This window comes from Antennarius striatus, chromosome 11 (genome assembly GCF_040054535.1).
Source record: "Antennarius striatus isolate MH-2024 chromosome 11, ASM4005453v1, whole genome shotgun sequence".
Lineage (NCBI taxonomy): Eukaryota > Metazoa > Chordata > Actinopteri > Lophiiformes > Antennariidae > Antennarius > Antennarius striatus.
In genome coordinates this window covers 21,560,001-21,572,500 of record NC_090786.1, presented here as the reverse complement: position 1 = coordinate 21,572,500, position 12,500 = coordinate 21,560,001, and the positions used below count along the sequence as shown (strand labels likewise).

The 12,500-nt window shown below is 43.8% G+C and overlaps 1 protein-coding gene across 2 annotated transcripts in view; it reads right to left on the bottom strand.

The window, feature by feature from the left end:
• Window positions 1–12,500, bottom strand: part of LOC137603981 (inositol polyphosphate-5-phosphatase A) — a 153,317-nt gene that overhangs the window by 19,587 nt on the left and 121,230 nt on the right. For both annotated transcript variants that reach the window (XM_068327887.1, XM_068327888.1), the window contains one exon: window positions 6,805–6,878. In XM_068327887.1, the coding sequence (XP_068183988.1) occupies window positions 6,805–6,878 (74 nt within the window). The remainder of the gene's footprint in view (window positions 1–6,804; window positions 6,879–12,500) is intronic.

Sequence of the window (12,500 nt, the reverse complement as noted above, 5' to 3'; positions counted from 1 at the left end):
CACACACCTACAGTGACACACACCTACAGTGACACACACCTACAGTGACACACACCTACAGTAACACACACCTACAGTGACACACACCTACAGTAACACACACCTACAGTAACACACACCTACAGTAACACACACCTACGGTGACACACACCTACGGTGACACACACCTACAGTAACACACACCTACAGTAACACACACCTACAGTAACACACACCTACAGTAACACACACCTACAGTGACACACACCTACAGTGACACACACCTACAGTAACACACACCTACAGTAACACACACCTACAGTGACACACACCTACAGTGACACACACCTACAGTAACACACACCTACAGTGACACACCTACAGTGACACACACCTACAGTGACACACACCTACAGTAACACACACCTACAGTGACACACCTACAGTAACACACACCTACAGTTATACACACCTACAGTGACACACACCTACAGTGACACACCTACAGTGACACACAACTACAGTAACACACACCTACAGTGACACACACCTACAGTGACACACACCTACAGTAACACACACCTACAGTGACACACACCTACAGTGACACACACCTACAGTAACACACACCTACAGTAACACACACCTACAGTGACACACCTACAGTGACACACAACTACAGTAACACACACCTACAGTGACACACACCTACAGTGACACACAACTACAGTAACACACACCTACGGTGACACACACCTACAGTAACACACATCTACAGTAACACACACCTACAGTAACACACACCTACAGTGACACACACCTACAGTGACACACACCTACAGTAACACACACCTACAGTAACACACACCTACAGTGACACACCTACAGTAACACACACCTACAGTAACACACACCTACAGTGACACACACCTACAGTGACACACACCTACAGTAACACACACCTACAGTAACACACACCTACAGTGACACACCTACAGTAACACACACCTACAGTAACACACCTACAGTGACACACACCTACAGTGACACACACCTACAGTAACACACACCTACAGTTACACACACCTACGGTGACACACACCTACAGTGACACACACCTACAGTGACATACACCTACAGTGACACACACCTACAGTAACACACACCTACAGTGACACACACCTACAGTAACACACACCTACAGTAACACACACCTACAGTGACACACACCTACAGTAACACACACCTACAGTGACACACCTACAGTAACACACACCTACAGTTATACACACCTACAGTGACACACACCTACAGTGACACACCTACAGTGACAAACAACTACAGTAACACACACCTACAGTGACACACACCTACAGTGACACACACCTACAGTAACACACACCTACAGTGACACACACCTACAGTGACACACACCTACAGTAACACACACCTACAGTAACACACACCTACAGTGACACACCTACAGTGACACACAACTACAGTAACACACACCTACAGTGACACACACCTACAGTGACACACAACTACAGTAACACACACCTACGGTGACACACACCTACAGTGACACACACCTACAGTGACACACCTACAGTGACACACACCTACAGTGACACACACCTACAGTAACACACACCTACAGTGACACACCTACAGTGACACACACCTACAGTGACACACACCTACAGTAACACACACCTACAGTAACACACACCTACAGTGACACACACCTACAGTGACACACACCTACAGTGACACACCTACAGTGACACACACCTACAGTAACACACACCTACAGTAACACACACCTACAGTGACACACACCTACAGTAACACACACCTACAGTGACACACCTACAGTAACACACACCTACAGTTATACACACCTACAGTGACACACACCTACAGTGACACACCTACAGTGACAAACAACTACAGTAACACACACCTACAGTGACACACACCTACAGTGACACACACCTACAGTAACACACACCTACAGTGACACACACCTACAGTGACACACACCTACAGTAACACACACCTACAGTAACACACACCTACAGTGACACACCTACAGTGACACACAACTACAGTAACACACACCTACAGTGACACACACCTACAGTGACACACAACTACAGTAACACACACCTACGGTGACACACACCTACAGTGACACACACCTACAGTGACACACCTACAGTGACACACACCTACAGTGACACACACCTACAGTAACACACACCTACAGTGACACACCTACAGTGACACACACCTACAGTGACACACACCTACAGTAACACACACCTACAGTAACACACACCTACAGTGACACACACCTACAGTGACACACACCTACAGTGACACACCTACAGTGACACACACCTACAGTAACACACACCTACAGTAACACACACCTACAGTGACACACCTACAGTGACACACACCTACAGTGACACACACCTACAGTAACACACACCTACAGTAACACACACCTACAGTAACACACACCTACAGTAACACACACCTACGGTGACACACACCTACGGTGACACACACCTACAGTGACACACACCTACGGTGACACACACCTACAGTTACACACACCTACGGTGACACACACCTACAGTTACACACACCTACAGTAACACACACCTACAGTGACACACACCTACAGTAACACACACCTACGGTGACACACACCTACAGTTACACACACCTACAGTAACACACACCTACAGTTACACACACCTACGGTGACACACACCTACAGTTACACACACCTACAGTAACACACACCTACAGTGACACACACCTACAGTGAGACACACCTACAGTAACACACACCTACAGTAACACACACCTACAGTAACACACACCTACAGTGACACACACCTACAGTAACACACCTACAGTTACACACACCTACAGTAACACACACCTACAGTGACACACACCTACAGTAACACAACTACAGTGACACACACCTACAGTGACACACACCTACAGTAACACACACCTACAGTAACACACACCTACAGTTACACACACCTACGGTGACACACACCTACAGTGACACACACCTACAGTGACACACACCTACAGTGACACACACCTACAGTAACACACACCTACAGTGACACACACCTACAGTAACACACACCTACAGTAACACACACCTACAGTAACACACACCTACGGTGACACACACCTACGGTGACACACACCTACAGTAACACACACCTACAGTAACACACACCTACAGTAACACACACCTACAGTAACACACACCTACAGTGACACACACCTACAGTGACACACACCTACAGTAACACACACCTACAGTAACACACACCTACAGTGACACACACCTACAGTGACACACACCTACAGTAACACACACCTACAGTGACACACCTACAGTGACACACACCTACAGTGACACACACCTACAGTAACACACACCTACAGTGACACACCTACAGTAACACACACCTACAGTTATACACACCTACAGTGACACACACCTACAGTGACACACCTACAGTGACACACAACTACAGTAACACACACCTACAGTGACACACACCTACAGTGACACACACCTACAGTAACACACACCTACAGTGACACACACCTACAGTGACACACACCTACAGTAACACACACCTACAGTAACACACACCTACAGTGACACACCTACAGTGACACACAACTACAGTAACACACACCTACAGTGACACACACCTACAGTGACACACAACTACAGTAACACACACCTACGGTGACACACACCTACAGTAACACACATCTACAGTAACACACACCTACAGTAACACACACCTACAGTGACACACACCTACAGTGACACACACCTACAGTAACACACACCTACAGTAACACACACCTACAGTGACACACCTACAGTAACACACACCTACAGTAACACACACCTACAGTGACACACACCTACAGTGACACACACCTACAGTAACACACACCTACAGTAACACACACCTACAGTGACACACCTACAGTAACACACACCTACAGTAACACACCTACAGTGACACACACCTACAGTGACACACACCTACAGTAACACACACCTACAGTTACACACACCTACGGTGACACACACCTACAGTGACACACACCTACAGTGACATACACCTACAGTGACACACACCTACAGTAACACACACCTACAGTGACACACACCTACAGTAACACACACCTACAGTAACACACACCTACAGTGACACACACCTACAGTAACACACACCTACAGTGACACACCTACAGTAACACACACCTACAGTTATACACACCTACAGTGACACACACCTACAGTGACACACCTACAGTGACAAACAACTACAGTAACACACACCTACAGTGACACACACCTACAGTGACACACACCTACAGTAACACACACCTACAGTGACACACACCTACAGTGACACACACCTACAGTAACACACACCTACAGTAACACACACCTACAGTGACACACCTACAGTGACACACAACTACAGTAACACACACCTACAGTGACACACACCTACAGTGACACACAACTACAGTAACACACACCTACGGTGACACACACCTACAGTGACACACACCTACAGTGACACACCTACAGTGACACACACCTACAGTGACACACACCTACAGTAACACACACCTACAGTGACACACCTACAGTGACACACACCTACAGTGACACACACCTACAGTAACACACACCTACAGTAACACACACCTACAGTGACACACACCTACAGTGACACACACCTACAGTGACACACCTACAGTGACACACACCTACAGTAACACACACCTACAGTAACACACACCTACAGTGACACACACCTACAGTAACACACACCTACAGTGACACACCTACAGTAACACACACCTACAGTTATACACACCTACAGTGACACACACCTACAGTGACACACCTACAGTGACAAACAACTACAGTAACACACACCTACAGTGACACACACCTACAGTGACACACACCTACAGTAACACACACCTACAGTGACACACACCTACAGTGACACACACCTACAGTAACACACACCTACAGTAACACACACCTACAGTGACACACCTACAGTGACACACAACTACAGTAACACACACCTACAGTGACACACACCTACAGTGACACACAACTACAGTAACACACACCTACGGTGACACACACCTACAGTGACACACACCTACAGTGACACACCTACAGTGACACACACCTACAGTGACACACACCTACAGTAACACACACCTACAGTGACACACCTACAGTGACACACACCTACAGTGACACACACCTACAGTAACACACACCTACAGTAACACACACCTACAGTGACACACACCTACAGTGACACACACCTACAGTGACACACCTACAGTGACACACACCTACAGTAACACACACCTACAGTAACACACACCTACAGTGACACACCTACAGTGACACACACCTACAGTGACACACACCTACAGTAACACACACCTACAGTAACACACACCTACAGTAACACACACCTACAGTAACACACACCTACAGTAACACACACCTACAGTAACACACACCTACAGTAACACACACCTACAGTAACACACACCTACAGCCATCCAACAGGCTTCTGAGGACCATCCTGGACATGAAGAGCTGATGTCTTTATTGTTAATGAAGGTCCAGACCAGCCAGAGCAGCAGCAGCTCCTATCAGAACACGTTCTCCTAAACATTCTCAGCTCTGGTGTCTGTACAGATAACCTACCGCCTACACTAAGGTTAATAAAGTATTAAAACTGCATAGATGATAAATTTGTGTATAAAATTGATCACTTAAACTACAGGAGCGACTAGACTTGACCAGTGTCATCACCACATCACCTATTGGTTCACAATAATACACACACACACACACACACACACACACACACACACACACACACACACACACACACACACACACACACACACACACACACACTCACACACGCACACACACTCAAAGTTCATGTCACCTCCAGGAAGCAGTGCATCCTGGGATACGCTTCAAGAATAAAATGTGCATCCCAACATGACCTTTATGCATCCCATAATAATAACACAATATACGGTAGAAGCGACGCAAGGACTGAGTTTAACCAATAGTACAATATAAAAACTAAACAAACTGTTTACTTCAATGTTTTTATGAATAAAACCACAACTGTTAAAGTAAAGAAAAGAGTAGTTATATATTAGTTTTATCAAAATGTTGAAGCCAGGAAGTCCTTCAAAAACAGCTCCAGAAATAAATAAAGATGTAATATAGTTTGGGGTTTTTCACTTTTACTTTTCACTCAATAGTTTTCTTTGCCTTTAACTCATATTTTCTCCTGTGGACACTGAACCAAGCTGACAGAACCTTCACACACACACAGGATGAAGCGTCACTTTTTCTGCTACTGGACAGGCAGCCAATAACACTGAAGCTTTGAGATGACGTTCCCAGTTTCACTGTGTTTCTATAGTTATGTCAGTACATTGGTGTCACAGACTATCCTCATTGAGCTGGTCCTGAGAGAGATTTATTAATAAATACATTTACTGTATGTGGAAAAAACAAAAAGAAAATTACTAATAAAAGAAAATATATACAACATCCAATAAATGACGAGATTCACAGTAAGAAACATAATAAACACCTCTGAGATGAGTAGAATAGAATAGAGTAGAATAGAATATGATCAGTACTTGAATAATGGTGATGTGATGGTTTGATACCTGGGAGGGAAAGAGATTTCCAGTTCATGCAGGCGGTCCTTGAACACAGACAGCTCTCTGTCGTACTCTAACAGCTGTGGGGGGAGAAGAAAAACCATTCATTAAATGATTACTAAGATTTGTGATCAGTGTGAAGTCAGCTGACCAGGATTGTTCCTTCGGTCTACATCTATTTAAAGTGTTGTTCTTCTCCAGACATGCATGTATTCAGTCCATGGAAGCATTATGAAGCTTCTTATCATTAATGACATGTTTCATGTTTTCATTCACGCGTCACTCAGGAATAATCTAAAGGCTGGTTTCAGGAAACAGTGTGTGTGTGTGTGTGTGTGTGTGTGTGTGTGTGTGTGTGTGTGTGTGTGTGTGTGTGTGTGTGTGTGTGTGCAGGGGTCTATCCTTCCTTACTGACAGTGCTTCCACACACTCGTCATCAATCATGTGTCCTCACCCAGCTGTACACACTCACTAGAGTGTACACACACACGTCCCCCAGTTTCTCTCCTTCCACAAAACCCATAAATCATTAGTGAAACGTGCAATTAGTGCTCCTTGTACACATTAATTATCTGGGAGATGAACAGGTAGATTGGACACCTGCATGGTTTCATCCCTGGGAGACTGACAGCAACATTTCCCAGCAACCCTCAGAGGACCTGGGCTAGCCCCGCCCCCTCCCTTCAGGTGTAGCTGAGACGTGTTAGCTTGGTGCTAAGCTGGGCTTCTGTCCGTGTTCCAGACGTCACACACGTGACACACGTGACGTCCTGCAGACCTGGAGCTCCAGCGTGAGTCTGACACGTCTCCTCCGGCGGCGTGCATTAATGACGCTACAGCGGTGTACAACACACAGCTGTACGCTGATGACTACATGATTACAATCAGCGTGGTGACGTGGTGAACACGGGTGATTCTGGAGTGACACCCCCACAAAGAGACGTGGGAGGATGGCGGCGGTGGTGTATGAATAGCATGATACACACTGTCTTCACCGCTCTGCTGTAACTATAAGCATTGTGCGTGTGTGTGTGTGTGTGTGTGTGTGTGTGTGTGTGTGTGTGTGTGTGTTGTAGATCTCTGGTGCTTTTAGAGGGTCTTCCAGACGGACCTGGGGGGGTCAGTAGGGCTTGTGTGCTGCATCCATCACACTCACAGCGCTGAGACACACAGGGTGGATGAAGGATGGCAGAGCACACGCTCCACTGTACACCCCCCACTGTACACCCCCCCACTGTACACCCCCCACTGTACACCCCCCACTGTACACCCCCCCACTCAGACTGTCCCTGTTGTAAACAGCAAGACTACCAGCCTGGGATTTACAGTAATATTCATGTCTGACAAACAGAACAGCTACCGTATCATTATTAAGTATTGTTATTACTGTACCATTATTAAGTATTGTTATTACTGTACCATTATTAAGTATTGTTATTAGTGTACCATTATTAAGTATTGTTATTAGTGTACCATTATTAAGTATTGTTATTAGTGTACCATTATTAAGTATTATTATTACTGTACCATTATTAAGTATTGTTATTACTGTACCATTATTAAGTATTGTTATTAGTGTACCATTATTAAGTATTGTTATTAGTGTACCATTATTAAGTATTGTTATTAGTGTACCATTATTAAGTATTATTATTACTGTACCATTATTAAGTATTGTTATTACTGTACCATTATTAAGTGTTATTATTACTGTACCATTATTAAGTATTATTATTACTGTACCATTATTAAGTATTATTATTACTGTATCATTATTAAGTGTTATTATTACTGTACCATTATTAAGTGTTATTATTACTGTACCATTATTAAGTGTTATTATTACTGTAGCATTATTAAGTATTATTATTACTGTACCATAATTAAGTGTTATTATTACTGTATCATTATTAAGTGTTATTATTACTGTACCATTATTAAGTATTATTATTACTGTACCATTATTAAGTGTTATTATTACTGTACCATAATTAAGTGTTATTATTACTGTACCATTATTAAGTGTTATTATTACTGTACCATTATTAAGTATTGTTATTAGTGTACCATTATTAAGTATTGTTATTAGTGTACCATTATTAAGTATTGTTATTAGTGTACCATTATTAAGTATTATTATTACTGTACCATTATTAAGTATTGTTATTACTGTACCATTATTAAGTGTTATTATTACTGTACCATTATTAAGTATTATTATTACTGTACCATTATTAAGTATTATTATTACTGTATCATTATTAAGTGTTATTATTACTGTACCATTATTAAGTGTTATTATTACTGTACCATTATTAAGTGTTATTATTACTGTAGCATTATTAAGTATTATTATTACTGTACCATAATTAAGTGTTATTATTACTGTATCATTATTAAGTGTTATTATTACTGTACCATTATTAAGTATTATTATTACTGTACCATTATTAAGTGTTATTATTACTGTACCATAATTAAGTGTTATTATTACTGTACCATTATTAAGTATTATTATTACTGTACCATTATTAAGTGTTATTATTACTGTACCATTATTAAGTGTTATTATTACTGTATCATTATTAAAAATCAGTCCGACCTCTGGATGTTGGTCTCATGTAACGCCCTAACCACCAAATCCTGATCCCACATCGATCAGAACTCTTTCCAAACTTCAAAACCAAAAATTAATTTTTGACACTGTAAGTTATGAGTGTGTGTGGAAATAAAATAAATAACTTGGCTCTTGTACCTCAGTAATATTGGGTGTAGATCCAACCTCAGTGACCTTGTTGCTCATTTACACAAAGTGTTCTCCTGTGATTGTCATTTAGGACAGTTAGTGGCGGCAGTGGCTCAGTGGTAAAGCGGGCGGTAGAGCAGGTCGTCCTATGATTCAAGATCGGCGGTTCGATTCCCGCTCCCGCCCCCCCCAAAATATACCCGGAGGTGAGCTGACAGTGGGAGGTGTCAGCTCATCTCCGGAGCACTGCCGAGGCACCCTTGAGCAAGGTGCCGTCCCCTTTACAAAAAAATTGCTCATTTGAGGCGCACCAAGAAGGAGCTGCCTGCCACTCTACCTCCCCTGCATGCCTACAGGCCCCCTTGTGTGTGTGTGTGTGATACAGGGGCCTGTACTCACTAATATGTATGCATGCGTTTGTAATCAGTAGCTAGAGTGTGCTGTCTTAATTTCCCTTCGGGGATCAAACCAGTATATAAAATTAAAAAAAAAAAAAAAATTAGAATTAAAAGATGTGACTAAAAATGAATTTAAAGAAAGACAAGAAAAACACATCTCTGGACAAAACCCTCTGGTTCTGAAACCTGAAGACAGGTTCATGCTATTTTGTTATTATTATTATTATCATTATTACTATTATTATTATTATTATTATTATTACTATTATTACTACTATTATAAGTATTACTATTGTCAGTCAGTCAGTCAGTCATTTTCTTAACCCGCTTAATCCGCTTACAGAGGTCGCTGGGGAGCCGGTGCCTATCCCGGCAGTCTCAGGGTGTGAGGCGGGGGACACTCCGGGCACGATGCCAGTGCACCGCGGAGCCACATAGAACCAAACAATCACTCACACACACACTCACTCCTACGGTCAATTTGGGACTGGCCAATCAACCTGAAGCGCATGCCTTTGGAGGGCGGAGGAAGCCGGAGAACCCGGAGAGAACCCACGCAGACACGGGGAGAGCATGAGAACTCCGCTAAGAGCGGGACTCGAACCCGGACCCGCCGTGTTGTGAGGCGACAGCGCTAACCACTGCGCCACCGTTCCGCTAAGTATTACTATTGTTGTTTATTATTATTGCTGTTGTTCTTCTTGTTGTTGTTATTCAACAGTAGAGAGAGTTCCCTGCTCTCACTACAGATCACAATGTCATCTGCAAACATCATAGTCCATGGAGATTCCTGTCTAACCTCGTCTGTCAGCCTGTCCATCACCATAGCAACAAGAAGGGGCTCAGAGCTGATCCCTGATGCAGTCCCACCTCCACCTTGAACTCCTCTGTCACACCTACACACACCTCACCACTGTCTTACAGTCCTCATACATGTCCTGCACCGCTCTAACATACTTCTCTGCCACTCCAGACTTCCTCATACAATACCACAGTTCCTCTCTGGACACCCTGTCATCAGCTTTCTCCAGATCTACAAAAACACAATGCAGCTCCCTCTGGCCTTCTCTGTACTTCTCTATCAACATCCTCAAAGCAAATACTGCATCTGTAGTACTCTGTTTTGACATGAAACCATACTGCTGCTCACAAATGTTCACTTCTGCCCTTAGTCTAGCTTCCACTACTCTCTCCCATAACTTCATTGTATGGCTCATCAGCTTTATTCCTCTGTAGTTGCCACAACTCTGCACATCTCCCTTGTTCTTAAAAATGGGCACCAGCACACTTCTCCTCCATTCCTCAGGCATCTTCTCACTATCTAAGATCCTGTTGAACAAACCAGTCAGAAACTCTACCGCCACCTCTCCTAGACACTTCCATACCTCTACAGGTATATCATCAGGACTGACTGCCTTTCCACTCTTCATCCTCTTCAATGCCCTCCTCACTTCATCCTGACCAATCTTTGCTACATCCTGGTCCACAACAGTCACCTCTTCTAGTCTTTGTTCTCTCTCGTTTTCCACGTTCATCAACTCTTCAAAGTACTCTTTCCATCTTCCCATCACACTACTGGCACCTGTCAATAGACTTCCATCCCTATCCTTAATCACCCTAACCTGCTGCACGTCCTTCTCATCTCTGTCTATCTGTCTTGCCAACCTGTATAGATCAGTCTCTCCCTCCTTACTGTCCAACCTAGCATACAAGTCGTCATAAGCTTCTTGTTTGGCCTTTGCTACCTCTACCTTCACCTTACGCTGCATCTCCCTGTACTCCTGTCTACTCTCCTCAGTCCTCTCAGTGTCCCACTTCTTCTTAGCTAACCTCTTTCTCTGTATACACTCCTGTACCTCCTCATTCCACCACCAAGTCTCCTTATCTACTTTCCTTCCAGATGACACACCAAGTACTCTCCTACCTGTCTCCCTGATCACATTAGCTGTAGTTGTCCAGTCATCTGGAAGCACCTCCTGACCACCCAGAGCCTGTCTTAACTCCTTCCTAAAAGTCATGCAACACTCTTCCTTTTTCAGCTTCCACCATTTCGTCCTCTGCTCTGTCTTTGCCCTCTTGATCTTCCTCACCACCAGAGTCATCCTACACACCACCATCCTATGCTGTTTGGCTACACTCTCACCTACCACTACTTTACAGACACTGATCTCTTTCAGGTTACACCGTCTGCACAAGATGTAGTCTACCTGTGTGCTCCTACCTCCACTCTTATAGGTCACCCTATGTTCCTGCCTCTTCTGGAAGAAAGTATTCACTACAGCCATTTCCATCCTTTTTGCAAAGTCAACCACCATCTGTCCTTCTGCGTTCCTCTCCTGGATACCAAACCTGCCCATCACCTCCTCATCACCTCTGTTTCCTGCACCAACATGTCCATTGAAGTCTGCTCCAAAGACAACTCTCTCTCGTCTAGGTCTGCTCTGCATCACTTCATCAAAGTCCAACCAGAATTTCTCCTTCTCCTCCAGCTCACATCCTACCTGTTAACACTGAACATCACACCTTCTATTTCTAGCTTCAGACTCATCACTCTATCT